The 16,428-nt window shown below is 38.3% G+C and overlaps 1 protein-coding gene across 1 annotated transcript; it reads left to right on the top strand.

The window, feature by feature from the left end:
* LOC120107496 (nucleobase-ascorbate transporter LPE1-like) lies at nt 1-14,809 on the top strand. Its single transcript, XM_039120787.1, has 14 exons — nt 1-365; nt 441-538; nt 668-844; nt 933-1,033; nt 1,224-1,299; nt 1,408-1,467; nt 1,593-1,777; nt 2,676-2,772; nt 9,995-10,081; nt 10,165-10,223; nt 10,324-10,415; nt 10,509-10,586; nt 13,219-13,379; nt 14,302-14,809. Exons 1-14 carry the CDS (start codon nt 248-250, stop codon nt 14,518-14,520), a joined length of 1,608 nt encoding a protein of 535 aa, XP_038976715.1. The 5' UTR covers nt 1-247; the 3' UTR covers nt 14,521-14,809.
* The last annotated feature ends 1,619 nt before the right edge of the window (nt 14,810-16,428 follow it).

A 16,428-nucleotide genomic window follows, 5' to 3' on the forward strand; every position in this document is an offset into this window, starting at 1 on the left:
TCTCCTACCTCCTCCATTTCGAATGGTTCGCGTTTAATAAGAAGAGCAAAATGGCATTAACTTTATTGACAAGAATAAACATCCCCAGCGAGGCTAATTAATCCCATTAAGTAATTCCAGTAGGAGGGAGAAAGCCGGAGAGACCGCGCTATATGCTAACGCTCTTCCGTGCGTTTAACTTCTCCACACTCGCGCGCAGTCCCGGAGGAGCGAGAGAGCGAGCGAGAGAGACCTTGCGGCGGCGGCGATGGCCCCCCCGGCGAAGCCCCCTGGTCCCCCGGCGAAGCTGGACGAGTTCGTTCCACACCCTGTTAAAGAGCAATTGCCCGGCATCGACTTCTGCCTCGCTAGCCCTCCGCCATGGGGTCAGTCTCGTTTTTTCATCATTGCTTCTTCCCTTCTCATCGCCAATTCTTATTTGCTTCTCTTTTGGTCTCCAGCGGAAGCCATTGTTCTGGGATTCCAGCACTATCTGGTGATGCTCGGCACCACCGTCCTCATTCCCACCATCCTCGTCCCCCAAATGGGCGGCGGCGCAGTGAGTTTCTCTCTGATTCTGTCTCTCTCGCTCCCTCTCTCTCTCTCTCTCGACCTTTTTGAATCAAAGGTGGCACCTTTTTCTCTGTTTCATCCGTTTGAACTGTTTTTTGAAACGAAACGGGTGCAGGAGGAGAAGGCGAGGGTGATTCAGACGCTGCTTTTCGTTGCCGGGATCAATACTTTGCTGCAGGCCTACTTTGGGACCCGGCTTCCGGCTGTGATCGGGGGTTCCTTCACTTATCTCCTCCCCACCATCTCTATTATTCTCAGCAGGCGCTTCGTTTACATCATTGATCCATATGAGGTCTGTTTCTTGTAGATTATATGCAACTCTCTTCCTTTTTTTTTTGTTTTTAAATGTATTGGGGGTGATTTATGTTCTTTTTTATCAGAGGTTTGTGCAAACTATGAGGGCGATACAGGGGGCTCTGATTGCTGCTTCCAGTTTTCAGATAATTGTTGGGTTCTTGGGCATTTGGAGAATCGTTATGAGGTCTCTTTGCTTCTCTTTTTCTTCTTTCTTATCCTTCTTTGTAATTGGGTTTACTGGATATCAGAATATGAGGAATAAAACTTTTATCAAATTTTCTTTTTTTTTGGTTTTAAAATTCTGCTTCTCTGTTTTTCTTTATCTTCTTTTTCTCTGCCAGATTAAATATTGATGTTCTTTTCGATGGGTTTAGGTTTCTTAGCCCCCTTGCAGCAGTTCCTTTTGTGACTCTTGCCGCGCTTGGGCTTTTCTACATTGGTTTTCCCAATGTAAGTAATCTCTGTTCTTTAAGGGGTCCTCCTGTTCATTAGTTCATGATCAGTATAATCGTCTCATTTCTTGGGTTGGTGTGTTCTGTTTCTGGTTCATGCTTCTAGTTGGCAAGATGTGTTGAAGTTGGGCTTCCGGCACTTGTTCTGTTAATATTCTTCTCGCAGGTAATTGGGTTTGCATGACCTAAGTGAATTGTTGTTCGGGATTACTATTTGAGTGCTTTCGTGCTGTCTGATATCAATGGTTCTACCATATGACTTTGTTTACTTGGGGTGTTCATTATCTGCAGTATGTTCCCCATGCAATTGGCAGAAGGAGAGCAATCTTTGATCGATTTGCAGTGCTAATTACTGTTGCAATTGTCTGGGCTTATGCGTACATTTTGACTGTGGCTGGTGCTTATAAACATAGGCCTCCACAGACACAGTTTAGTTGCCGTGCGGATCGCTCTGGCCTATTTCGTGCTTCCAAATGGTATTGCAACTCCAATTGGTTGGATTTATTAGTTTGCATTCACTTTTTCCTTTTTCTTCAAATTGATGTCATATGTGTTTTTTCCCCTCATGCTTTCCATATTGTTCATAGCAACCACCATACTATAGACTGGCTGGATCCTGTAGCTTTCTGTAGGGATGCCTTTTCGAATTATCTTCTTTTCTACAATGTGTTTTGCCTTAACACATAGTTAACACATGGTTCTTTCATTTGTACTTTCCCTAACAGTTTTTCAAGATTTTATCTGTGTAGGGAATATGGCCTTAGACCTTTATATGGGCATTGGGCTTTATTGAAATCTACTTGAAAATTTTCGTCAACATAGGCAGTGGGACTACAACTTTCTCTTCTGTCTTGCACATATCTACCGAGTCTGTCTTGCTAGTAATTTGGAATTGTTGACGTGAGACTCAAAAGTAATTCTTCCACTAAATAGCTAACAAATCGTAAACAATGCTCGTTTGAAAAATCATGGCTATTGATTTGGTGCACTTTGACTTGGCTTTTTGTTTATTGAGACATACTGATTGTGGTGTCAAATGCAGATCAGAAGAAGCGCTTTAAATTTGATCAATATCGTGATTTATGTTATTTTACTTTTATGAGAGAAAAAACAATGAAGAATGGCTTAATGCTGCCGTTAGAATGCGGACACATGTCGTCTGCACAAAAAAAAAGTTATTTTCGTTTCTTTTTTTATAAATATTTAAGATGATCTTATATTTTTTCTACCAATGGGACATGGGTCTGCTTGTCGGCAGTCTCTCAGGGTATGTGCTAGGGAGAGGTTCTGTGCTTGAATTTTGAAGGTGGCACTCCTACTGTTACTTCCAAATAAAAAATGGGTTAATATATTGTTTTCTACAATTACATGCAGGATAAAAGTTCCCTATCCATTTCAATGGGGAGGTCCCACTTTTGATGCAGGGGATGTTTTTGCTATGATGGCTGCTTCCTTTGCTTCATTAATTGAGGTTTGTATATTGTAGATGCTACGTAGATCCACTTGTTATTTCATCAATTTGATTGTCTCTTAACCTTTTCTACTACATCTTGAAACAAGATTGTTTAGTTATTGCTTCTTGTGCATTCAGAAGAAAATTTTCTTTGAATCAGTTTTAAATTATGTTGACAATTGCTGTCTTTTGCTGAAGACAGCAAAAGTTGCATGTTCGTTGGTGGAATTATCCCAAATGATATTGCATAGATTTCTAAGAATCAACTTGGTAAATTTGTGGATGCCAATACAAGGATTATGAAATGTTCTCAAGCTTTTACCAAGACGTATTTATTGTTTGTTTTTCTACAAGTGTATTTCAAACAGAACCAGTATTATACTACTGGAACTATTTCCATATTTCAGTTAAATTCAGTTGAAGTTTAGATATCTTGAATTTTGTAACCCTCCAAGAATAACAATATCTGTTGCAGTTGCCCTTTTTTCCTTGTCTACCCTTTTCCAACTGGTGTATCAAGAATCTGTTTTGGACCTTAAGCATAAGATTTTACAGAGCTGGTTAAATGGATATTTTTGTTTTAGTAAACCAGTTATGACGATAATAATCCCAGGGGGAGGGGGGGATTGAGAGGGGGATGAACAAGTGATGGCTTTACCTGAATGCTGAGCTATTTTTTTTCGAACTTGATGTTACCAACTATAAGTTAGGGTTTTCTGTAAAAATCTCTTACAGTTTAGATAATAATGTTTCAATAGTTTAAAGATCCCTATTGATGGATACTATGGTAAAATCATGGAGATACATAATAGAAAATATAATTTGCATGTTGAGTTATCCATAATCATTCACATTGAGGCCTAAGACCATGAAAAAATGCTCATAATACTTAAGTATCTTATATTTTAAGCTTAGCTAAGACTTGTCTAGTTGGTCTATATACAAACTCACAATGGAACTTATAGATTATTATTATTGTAACTTGATTCTGGTGTCATGGCACCTCATTTATCTTGTGATTACGGTACTACCCCTTTGGAGACCAAGAAAATGGTACTTAAGAACCAAAAACAGAATGATATTTGAATGTCAAAGGTACCAGATGCATGAGTTCTGGGATAGGAGTATTTTGTAACTCATCTTTCATTTTGTATTGCGGGATGACTGTAGTGAAGCAGTGAATACGATGGCCACTAGTGATAACATTACGAAGGATCCTAGAAGAATTGATGAAAGAAAGGTCACTATGTCTAATATTCAATGACAGACTGCAATGCTAATACATGCCATAAATGTGTAAATTGTGTGACATTACACCTTTTTTTGGGAACCCTATTTTTGTTCTTGATAGAACATGTGGAGAAAAAATCTTCTGAGATGGATGAAGATTAAGATGAGAAAGATTATTATCTGAGTTTGCTTATCTTCAGAATTGATGGCTTCCATGATGGTGGATTCTAGATGGCACGTATAAGTGGGAAACCATGGTGGAAAAAATAATAACCAAGTGGAATATTTGAATATTACCATCATTTATGAATGTCATCATGCTTGAGCTTTACAACAGCTTCACCTAAAGGTTGAGAGGAATCAAAACATATATCATGTTGCATGGATCAACATCTATGATGCTTGGTCGTCATTTCTGTCAGAAAGTACTGCCATACATGGTGTGATATTTTTATAGTGACCTTCATGAAATTTTGCTTGGATTTCCGTGGTTAAGAATTTCTTACAATAACAATCACAGATGCAAATTGATAAATGGATTATGTGTAAGGAATATAAAAGTTGAAAATCCCTAATGCTGATCGTGAAAGAGGTCAGCAGGTAGATGATAACAGTGAAGGGTCAAGGTAACAATGGAAAGTTGCTTAAGAAGGTTCCTTTGGTGGACATGTTGGATCAAGTAGGGATTAGGTCATAGCTTAGGCCCTAAGAGTCTCCCCGCCCCCACAACTAGCTTGTTTTGCTAACAATAGCCAGAAAGTATGGTGAGACACCTTTTGAAGAGGGCCCTACATGCTTTTATGCTTTATGTTTCAGAAGGGGATTGTGCTGCACTTTATGAGGAAGTATCATGTTTTATTTTAGTATTATATCCCTTTAGACATCTAGTCCTTTGGATATTCCCCACCTGGCCTTCAGCAGCATACTGTAGAACTGACCGATTGTTTCAGGTGATCCATTTAAGTATGGGCATTCGCAATATAATCAAAATCTTTTGTTTTATATTCAGGTTGAATGAAATAGATAATAAAGTTTGAGTCGTTGAAGTTACTTTTAGCCAAATGAAATGCCATTTTCTATCTAAGTTGGAGACTGGTGAGATTCTGCTTTTTATTTCAAATATTGTGGTTGCCCTCCCACATATCTCCCTATCAACGTTATTTTACAGTTTTTGAATTTATATCATGCTTAAACTCGGTTTGGTAAAACCCTGGAAGTCCAGAAAAAGTTGACATGAAGTTGAGATTACTTGTCTTGAAGGTTAACCCATTTGAGTTCTCTCATAAATGTATGTTGCACAAATTTTACCATTCCAAGTCTGTTGAGAGATGCTGTTTCTTAGCCTTTTTTTTGACCAATGGATGACATTTTGTCATGTTTCAACATCTGATTCTCATTCCTCTTAGCTTGCAAATTTAAAGGTTAAGTGGTACTCTAGCAAACTTTTAAAACATTGGCAAGATGTAATATATGCATAGTTAAGTAAAATATTAGACTTTTACTAGTCCATACATGCTTACATGATAACATGTACTCTAGGCTATTCTAAAAGGTAAACTAGTTCTAATCATGTGGATTATTCATGTGATTGTATGTTTGGGGCACTTGTGGTCTCTTTTTTTTTTTTCAATTATATCCAATGTTTTTGGTCTCGATCCCATCCTCTGCATCGGGTGCTTTATTATTACGTTATTATATGCCCCAAAAATAATGGTGGCATGCCCCAAAAAGCTCTAGTAGCAACTTGTGTTACACCCGAAAAGCCCTGATACAAAAGTATAGTACACTTTGGATGGGTGGCATACCGAGCTCTGCCTTGGATATTTGTATCCTATTGGGTCTGTATAGTATGCATCGTACCACCTGGTTTGTATGGTACATAAAAGTTGATTATATTGTTCTCTTGCTTTTGTCTTAATAAATGAATATGGATAGTTGTATGCTGGGGATTAATAAGGTTCAGGATATACTTTAAAAAATCCTAACACTATTTAAAGCAGCTATATTTTCGAACTTTTCAATTTCCTTTGCAACCCTAATTAGATATCTCCCTTAAATGTTTAAACTATTCTAACTTCTATAAAATAGGATTCTGGTGCTGTTAGAGGAGCCCAAGGGAGAAACTCTCCTTATGTAGGGATTTTCATGACTCATGTTCTCCAAAATACAAATTTATAGTGGTTTTCTAACATAGCAAAACTTAAGCTTATCTAGGTTAAGAACGTAATATGTCAAAAAAATCTTAAATAATTTTATAAGGTAGTGATATTAGTAAAATCTTTCTAGAATTTTACTCCATATATAAAATCTTTAGCAGTAGCCGCGTACATTTACATGTGTATCATAACCAATAAAGAAAAACATGGATAAAACCAAGGTGGCATATTAAGATTCATAGACTTCTTGATGATGACATCTGATTAGATGAATGCTTTATTTAAAACTATGCTTGAAGAACAAGGGACTGTAAATTAATCAATTGAAACAGAGCAGAGAATGCAATTTTTTTAGAATTACATGTGAAATTAGGCGAGAAACGCCTGAAATGTCTTATTCTATTTTCTTATTTAATTTAGAACTACTATATATACAAAGACATCTCATAAAATTAGAGTTGGCTGATCCAGTGCAGATATGGGGTGTTTTTGTGTAGTTGTCCCCTAGTTTCAATAATATAGTTGCCTGGTTGGTTGGAGGGAACTTAGATTAAGAGTAGTGCTAAGAAAGTAGAGGTGTTGAAATGATAGTTGAACCTCTTGTTTATTAGTTGCTCACCTGGTTGGCAATCATCAGTAGATCATTCTAGTGCTTTGACTCTGTGATTTATCCATTTACATTTGAGTTAGAATGATTTGATATTCCATGCTTTGGCAACTAAAACTGATATATGTCGATTTTTGATGATGATTGTAGAATTTAATTTTTATCTCAGTTAGCTGGACTCAAGGTCTGCTGAATCAGTTGGGAATCGACCGGTTCAGCCTGTGCCGTACCGGTAAAAGGTCGGAACCAAACGGTTCTTTGTCTGTACCTGTGCGAATCGCACCGGTACAAGCCCGGGTACGGTCGAACCGCACCGGTTCGGGCTTGTACCAGTGTGAACCGCACCGGTTTGTACCGGTACTCGTGGGGAAGAAGGGGGAAGAGAGGAGAAGAGAGGAGGAGAGAGGGAAGAAGAAGAGAGGAGAGAGGGAAGAAGAAAAGAAAAAGAGAGAGAGGCCGCGGGGAGCGCGCCTACACGCGGGGACGCGGGCGCGAGTGGAGAAACATGTCCCCGACTCGTGCTCATGCGCGTTCCACGCGGTGGGGTCATGGTCGACGTGCGGGGAACCATGCGTGCGCGATTCCCCGCGCGGGCTCGCTGTGCGGTGTAGCGAGCCCACGCGTTGCCCCTCTGCAGCGCGCGTCCGCGCATTTTCTTTTCAGAACCGGTACGGTTCGGGTACCGAACCGGTACCGGTCTTCATCGGTACGTCGGTTCGGTCGGTTCATCTAACCTTGGCTGGACTTCTATATTTAGCTTGCTTAATTCTGTTGTAACGGTGAACATCAGATGAGTTAATCTATTGAATTGAGGGCTTAGATTAATATATGATGTGGTATATTAAACTATTATTGCCACATTAGCTAGAATAGATTGTTAGGCTCTTTTTTTGGGGCTGGCCAGTAGGAATTAGAGGGAAAGAGAGGAACAATGACCTATATGATGGGTACCGATACCAAACCTTATATGCAGTATAGGGGATTACCAAATTGACCTTTGTACCATGCATACCAACACTGTACCAAGATGGTACCCGTACGAGTCTGGTACTGAGATATTGAACCTTGATTTTAACTTTATTTTTTTTGGGCTAGCAGTTAAAACTTAAAAGGTTTCCATGCTTTATATAGAGATAATTGCATTCTAGTATTAAATCAAAGCCTTTTTTCTTCTTGGAACCTTGTTGGCTTCTTTTCTTCTTTCTCTAATTTCCTTAAATTCTTCAAGTACACCTTCTCCACTCTCTTCTTTCTTTTCTCTGTCTTGAATAACTGCTTCATCTGAAAATAATGCTGATTTCAGCCCTAATCTTCTGCTGTGCTGTATCAAGAAGTCTAATTATCAGTTGGGCAAGGCTCATGTAGATTGCACCTGTTTCTTCTTATTCCTTTTTCTAAGCTTGATGTATTGACTGGTAGTAATAATGGCTGCAAGATGTTTTATGGTTTTACATGTTTTCTGTAATGAAAGTGGCAAAAGCTGAAATCATCTTTCCTTTCTACACGTTGAAATCATGAGATTGTGCTCTGTGGGGATCTAGTCAAGCGAGCCTCGACTAGCTAAGCTTTGCTCAACTCAAGGTCAACTTGATTAAATCTACTACATCAGAACTTCCAGAACAACTAGAATTGTCATGAACAGAACATGGTTGTTCATGCATGGCTCTTTTCTAGTGCTTCGTCACTCATGTTGCATTTTCTCCTTATACACAGCTCCCTTTGGAGAAAAAAATTTAGTTTCCCACCATCATTTCTTATTGGAGACAGCAACTTTATTGCTGGATATAAGATCTAAAATATTCATTATATTGGGCTCATGCTGAGCTGTGCATGAGCTGGACAGCGATTGCTTAAACTTGGTTCCAAGATTATTTGTATTGCAAATTAAGCAAATCCTTCTCGAGCTGAACTGAAGTTGCTCCATGATGATGTTGCAATTGACACTTCAGCTCTAACTCTCCCTGTTATTTTAGAGGCGCATGAACACTGTTGATGGCATAGAAGGGATATCATTTAAGGAGGCAGTGGGGGACTAAATGTTTGGGATGTTGAAATCAGATACTATGATGATGGTAGAATATCTGCTATGGGGCTAAGTTGTGCTTGATTATTGAAGTTGGTTTGCTAGGCTGCACCCCCGCATAACTCCAATAGCAGAGTAATTCGGATTGGAAAAACAACACTAAATTAAGAGAATAGGGCCCCGGTTCAAGCGGCCCGCCTCACACAAGTTGGCTGGCCTTAATTGGCAGGCTGCAGCAGGTGGGTTCTAGCTTATTTGGCCGTAGTCAATAGTTCAACTCCCCTGGTATTAAAGAAAACGTGAAGCATATCTCAAATAAATGACATTAGTCCTTTTATTTGGAAGTATTATGTTGATGGAGATGAAGCTTTCTTATCGAACAAATGGCAGAAAGTCAGTCCAGATAGAAATAATCATGGCATGTTTTCTAGTTGTGGGTTGGCACCGAAGAAAATTGATCAAATATCTAAAGGTTGAATTGGATATATAAATTCACAAATAGCTTGATTAAATATTTTAGACCAACCTTTTTTGAGTTTTCCTTGTGTTATCACAGATAGTTAAGCATTGTCTAGGACGATCTTTGCCCTTCTTGTCTGAACCATATCTTCGCTTAATATCTTAATCTTCTCATTTCACCCTTATCCTGTAGCTTTTTGCTGATTTATCTTGATTGGAGTTGCATTAAAATCAGCATCTCTCTTACCTTTATCATGAGTTATACATAATATCAATGATGCATAGTGTTTTAAGATTTGTATTTCGAGTCTATACTAATAGAGTGTGTTGAGAATGTTCATTTTTGACCTGTGGTTGGCTGTGAATTGAAAGCAACTTAGCAAGTAGAATATGCCCTTAGACATGGATGTATAAGTAAAACTTTCTAGGGATTCTGGGAAATTTAGACATATCTAAGTGCATTTGGTCTAAAAGGGGTTGCACATGTAAAACAGATGTCTCACAAATGTCCAAGCTGGGTAGTTTCTGTGGAAGCATGACAAGTTGACAATCCTTTTTACTTCAGGATTTTTATATGGATAGATGCCAAGATTGAATATAATTGGTGGTTTGTTAGCTCTGGAGGGTTTGCACCTCTTTCACTTGAAGATTAGTTAAATGTATAGAGTGTTTGCTAGAAGGCACTATAATTTGTTCCAGTGGGAACCATAGCATGGTTTGGCCATTACCATTTTAACTTTCTAATTAAAGTTTCTTTATTTTCAGTCAACTGGTACTCTCATTGCAGTGTCAAGATTTGCAAGTGCTACACCAATACCACCTGCCATTTTTAGTCGGGGCATTGGCTGGCAGGTGACAAGATATTCTGCTTCTGTTTATTGCCATTACTTATAGCACAATTTTTAGTATTGTTTCTCACACATTTGGAGTTTCAGGGAATAGGTATATTGTTGGATGGAATGTTTGGTACTGCAAATGGCTCAGCAGCATCAGTGTAATAAGCTAAAAAGCTCTGGTGGTTCATAAAGAATAAAGAAAAACAAGTTTGCAAGTGGTTAAATTTGAAATGACTTACTAGCGGGTTACTTGAACAGTGAAAATGCAGGTCTCTTGGGATTGACACGAGTTGGAAGCCGGAGAGTTATTCAAATTGCAGCTTGCTTTATGCTTTTCTTCTCCATTTTAGGTGATTTTCTAAGTATACATAGTGGAAGTAGAAACCATTATTTGTGTAATGTTATTCTGATGCAATATTTGTGTACTGTCCAAAATAAACCAGGAAAGTTTGGAGCAATTCTTGCATCAATACCTTTACCCATTGTTGCTGCTTTGTACTGCGTACTCTTTGCCTATGCTGGTATGTGATTCTTTGGATGGATGTTCCAGTGGTTATTCATTTTTCTGCGTCATTTTTTTTAGTTTAAAGTGTTGTCGCTGAGTGGCACATCTGTCTGTTTGTTCAGACAAGCATGCAAGCCATTAGTAGTGTAGACTTCCAATGCCGGTTACAACTGAGATTTTGTTTGGTTACTTTGCTTTCTTCATCTTTATTCATTCAACTACACATTTTTAGGAGGCTGTAAAGCATCTATAACCTTCTCATTCAAGCAGACAAAATTAATTTAGTACAGGTGATATTATTGTTGCATTCAAGATTATGTGTCACTTAAGCATAATTTCTTTCATATTTATTTGTTTAAAATATGAGGGATCAAATTATGTGAGACAATAAATAGGCTTGTCATGCTCTGCAAATTGGAATAATGGATCATAAACATGGACAATTTAAGTAAGCTGTGCTATAGAGATAAGAATGCTAAGTTGAATACATTATTAGATCAGGAAGGATAGAGAGGGAGACAAGGAAAAAGGTATTGGAGTTGAACAAACCTATTTTAAAATGGACTGGTTAAAATGGTGTGAGCATGTGCAGTGGAGGTGAGGAAGCCCAGTAACAAGAGGGGCTTGATTTGTGCACTTTAGTGAGGAACAAGGAGAGTAAGGCCTGATACAATCCAGATGGGAGTTGTGAAAAGGGGATTTATGAGGCTTATGTTGATAATATATAGCTTTATTAGCACTATTTACTTGAAAATATATGTAAAGCAGAACTTAAATTGTTTCATTTAACCTTGTTGATTATGGTTATGGTTGTTAGTGAAAAAGGTTATGGTTATGGTTGTTTAACACTACTACCATAAAGGAGTGGAATTTCATTTATTTTAAGAGTGCCTTTATAGTTTAAATATTTCAATCTTGATTGAAGGTTCTTGGAGATTTTGTCGCAACAGTTCACATGGCCTGTCCTTTACTTACCTATGTATGTATCTATGTATGTGTATATATGTATGTATATGCATTATGTCTGTATACTTATAAAGATAAATACGCACACATAATCAGAATGTCACTAATGACCTGAAGCTCTATGGCACTGACAGGTGATTATTAACAGTAACAACACATATTTAGGAAATGACAATGGAATCATGCTAGTAATCATGTCTTCTATTATAACACATTTTTCTTCTATTATGGCAAATACTCCTTGTCCTGGATAACTGACCCCATGCATTCAATAGATACTTGCATCTTTTATAGTTTCAGTCCTTTTGGGTCGGTTCTAGATATCTATTTATTTATGGGAGATAAACTGGTGAAGCGTTCCTGCGAAAAGTGGATTGTATTTATAAAGATGCATAAGTAGTTGGAAAAATTCCCTGCTCGGATGGTGTCATATCATATAGCCATGAGTGTTTCTTTTGGGTGCATTACATGTGCTAATACTAGTGGTAGTAATCTAGAATGATCTTCGAATAATAATACTTCCACTTCGGGCTGCAGGAAGTTATGCACTTTGCTGCATAACAAAATTTGTTTTTGAGTATCTAGTATCTGCTATGTTCACTGGCAGCATGTTTGGTCTGTGTGTGGATTCTAATTATGATCCACTTGTCATGCCACCAAATATATTTTTGCTAAAATATTGTTTACTAAATGTCACCAATGTTTATTATTAGTTTCATTTGAATCTTCAGCTGAAAATGGGTCGGATAAAACCCAATCCAGAGTTGGGATCATGATTGAATTGAGTTTGCATCTAAAAATCTGTATCAATTGGATTTAGAGACAGAAACTGATTAATTTTTGGAACTGATACACATTCCAAGTTTTTATTCAGATTTGAATTTGGATATATCCAAATATTAAGATTTTTTTCTCTGGGATTCAAATTCGGATATCCAGATACTAAGGTTTTTTTAGATTCAGATATCTGGATACCTTGGTTAAACAAAAAAAAAACTTTTACATGTGTATGGGGGCTTCCCTAACATTGACATTGATGTGCATGCATCCATGATGACAAGGGAGAGGGCTGTTAATTATCTAAATTCTGCATGCAAGGTACTTGTCATTTTCCTACTTTAATATATATATATATATATCTCTAAATTTTCTAATTTAATTTTGTCCCTATCAAACTATGCTCAAGAATCTTATTTTGTAGCCAAAGTGGAATCCAATTTATATTTGTATCTGCTTAGGAAAAAAAATTTGATATTCAATTACTATGTGTATCTATTTAGGACAAATATGGAAATAAATTCTGGCATGTTTAATATCCATTTCCATATTCGTCTGCACTCAATTAATATAGATGTGGATATGGATATACTAAAATCCAATCTGTTTTCATCCCTATTTGCATTTGATTAAATCTATAATCATTACTGTTGCATGCAGTTTGAGAAATTAATATATGAACTTCGTTTGTAACAGGTCCACCATACAGCATCTTATGCACTAATTTAATTGTTCCTTAAAATATGATCAACTACTCAAGTAAAAAAGAAGAAATGTAGTAAAAAAGAGGAAATGTAGTAAAAAAATTTTCTCGTTGGTGTGGGAATTCAATTCAATGTCAATGTTTGCCCCATGCTTTTCTCCCTTTGAAAACTTATGACCATTGTTTATTATTTTGCAAACAGCTTCTGCTGGGCTTGGCTTTCTTCAGTTCTGCAATCTTAACAGCTTGCGGACGAAATTTATACTAGGGTTTTCTTTGTTTATGGGCTTGTCAGTGCCAGAATACTTCAAGGAATATGAAATACTGGCTGGTTATGGCCCAGTCCACACCCGTTCAAGAGCAGTAAGTGAATGTTTAGATTCTGCCTATATTTCTCTCTTTTTTTTAGTTTTTTAAAAATATATGATGGTTTTTGATGCATTGCAGAACTGTTAAATGCTTCTCTTGTGCAGGAACTGCCCTGGACAAATTCAATTTTTTTTTTAAAAAAAAATCAATAATGATAAAATTCTTCAAGGACCTGACATCCTAATGATCTTTATCGGATGTTCATTCATCTATAGTTGCAATGCATCACCAGAAACGAGCCGGGCTGGGCAGGGCCTCACCTCTACCTGAGTCCAGCCCGAAATTTGTTTTTGGGCTTTGGCCCGAAAATATTTGGAAAACCCCGGCCTAAGCCCGACCCGAATCCAATTATGCCAGCTCGAATTACTTGTTTGGGCCAAAAACTAGACTGGCCCGAACCACAAAAAAAAACTTTTGAATGACACCCAAAATAAATTAGTTATAATTCAATATCCAGTTGTCAAATTAAGGGTAATAAAAATAAATTAAACATCCAACCAATTAAACATACTTTGACGCCCACTAGCCCAATGAACCCATTGGAGACCTGGAGTATTGAATAGGCTCATTTTGGAATTAGCTTAAATGCTTGAACCGGGCTAGGTTTAGGTCTGAATTCAAGCTCGGGCTCGGGCTTGGGCCGGGACAATGATCTCTCTGAGCTCAGCCCAAAAAATAAATAGGCTCTGTAATTAAACACAATCCTAGCTCGAAATTTTTTGGGCCTAGCCCATAGGCCGACCCGAAGTCGGCCTGGCTCGATGGTCTTCGGGCTGGCTCAAGCCCATTTCCAGCTCTACACCAAATGTTGATGCAACTTTGTGGCATCTCTGCTGCCTCTTATTTGTTGATTTCCTCTGACCTGTTTGATTTTGTTCACATCGAAGCTGGACTGAGAACTCCTTGTATGTTGCAGTTTAATGACGTTGTCAACGTGATATTTTCATCACCTGCAACCGTGGCAGCCATAATTGCTTACTTCTTGGATTTCACTCTCCTGCGTGGGGAAGCATCCACAAGAAGGGATAGAGGTTGGCATTGGTGGGAAAAGTTCAGATCTTATAGAACAGATCCAAGGAGCGAAGAATTTTATTCCCTCCCTTACAATCTGAACAAGTTTTTCCCTTCGCTTTAACCTGAAGTAATCAATAGTTCGCGACTTTGCCAGTTACACAGAAAGAAAGGGGAAAAAATGAAAATCAAGAATTTTAGAAATATTTGATGTATATTTTTTATGAGAACAAATTGGCCTTACGACAGGCTAAACATGTTGCAGATCATATTTTACAGTCCACCACTTGGACCAATTGCCATATGCACTAGTGATCCTTGTAATTAGGAGGCATAGATTTGTTCATTTTCCGAAATACTGTATGTTTTTAAGGCAAGCGCATTCAAAAGATGGCATTCTACGCAGTTGTTATGCAGTGAAGTACCAGCATGATTTCTTTGGGATGAGAAGCATGATATGATATATAAATATATATACTTCAGACATTAAGATTGGGTCAATGCCTTGTAGCATATCAGGAATTGTCTACGTTTCTAATTACATGTAGTCTGCTTGTGTGCTCTGGATTACAGAACTTTGATGGTGCATATATCTGATTTTAGAGTAATTGTTGGGGAGCTTCAATGTGAATGTGTATTTTATGATCTTTCATGCGGGTAACATTTCACCAGGACGAATGAGTTTAGGTAATGAGCTATCTATTCAAAAATTCCCTCTACTGCATGCAAAAGGTCCCTGAACTGAACTTCTGTGAGTGGCATCTTAATCATCATTCTTATCCTAAATATACCTACATGAAGATGGTGAGCAGGTGCGTAGATAAAAGATATTAGTGGATCATCAGTGTCCATTATATTTATGATTCAGTAGCATGCAGTAAGGTTGCTCAATTAGAAAATGAGTTGAGCTCAAACAGGTCTTGAGCTTGGCTCGGTTTGATAAAAACTAGTCTCAGAGCTTATACAAGTATATTTGCATGTATGTCTGGTAGTTCTCTTCCTCATAATCTCCAACGAAAGTTACTTGCTGGAACTATGGAGGGCCGGTAAACCTCCTTGGTCAAAATATGCTTGTAGGTTGATTCTGTTGATTATATAAACTGTATGTATGTGGAGCTCTGGTACTTTGCTCGGTTCATTTGTTCCTTAGCTCCGCATCAAGCTTTCTAACTCCTAATGGTTTCTTGATGGGTAATAAATGCTTCTGCTAGTAATTCTCTCTCTCTCCAATGGAAGAAAGTTGCTGGAACTGTGGAGAGACCAGTAAACCTCTTGATGGAGAAAATATTAGACACTCAACCTCGAACAAAACCAACCTCTCCATGGCCTCATCATAAGCCAATCTTGGACAACTTCGGCTCCAGCCGAGGAGCTGACTAACCGAGGCGAACGACTTCGGCTCTGGTCGACGAGCTAATCAGCCAAGGAGAACAATCAGCACATGTCAACAAGTCCTAACAACCGACGACTCTTTTTTTTTGGGCTGAAATGGATGTATCATACATAACGAGTACGAATACACCCAAAAAAGTCAAAGGATAACAAGTTCCAAAATGCACCGAGTAATCCCCTCTCCTTTAGCTAAAAGGTCTCCCCAAAATGGTTAGCCACATATGAGGCTACCCAATTTGCTGCCCTGTTGGCTTTTCGATACACATGCTTTGCCTGCAAGGCTATCCCACCACCGATCATAGCCTGGATATTCCTGAGCAGCGGGTGGTTCTCGCCCACCCTCCCAGTCCCTGTTGAATCCAACCAATAACTGTAGCCGAATCATCCTCAAGCACGATAGCACTAGCTCACAGCTCGCGCCAAGCATAGCACACACCAGTCCAGGCTGCTCACAACTCCGCCTCCGATACCGAGGTGTCAAAGATCTAGAAACAACCAGCTGCAATCATCTTGGAGTCTAAACCTTTGATGATGAAGCGAGCCCTTTCCATACTCCCGCCATTCAGTACGCATCCGTCAAAATTTGTCTTGAGAAAACTCGGAGGTGGGGGCACCTAGGTAAAGAAACACTGTGCGAGAC

This window comes from Phoenix dactylifera, unplaced genomic scaffold, assembly GCF_009389715.1.
Source record: "Phoenix dactylifera cultivar Barhee BC4 unplaced genomic scaffold, palm_55x_up_171113_PBpolish2nd_filt_p 000882F, whole genome shotgun sequence".
Lineage (NCBI taxonomy): Eukaryota > Viridiplantae > Streptophyta > Magnoliopsida > Arecales > Arecaceae > Phoenix > Phoenix dactylifera.

What these genes read in the sequence shown, in the direction of transcription:
- LOC120107496 (XM_039120787.1), top strand. Translation starts at nt 248, where the DNA reads ATGGCCCCCCCGGCGAAGCCCCCTGGTCCCCCGGCGAAGCTGGACGAG. An exon ending in CCCAAATGGGCGGCGGCGCA is followed by an intron (nt 539 to 667) that starts GTGAGTTTCTCT and finishes AAACGGGTGCAG; the next exon opens with GAGGAGAAGGCGAGGGTGAT. An exon ending in TCTACATTGGTTTTCCCAAT is followed by an intron (nt 1,300 to 1,407) that starts GTAAGTAATCTC and finishes TCATGCTTCTAG; the next exon opens with TTGGCAAGATGTGTTGAAGT.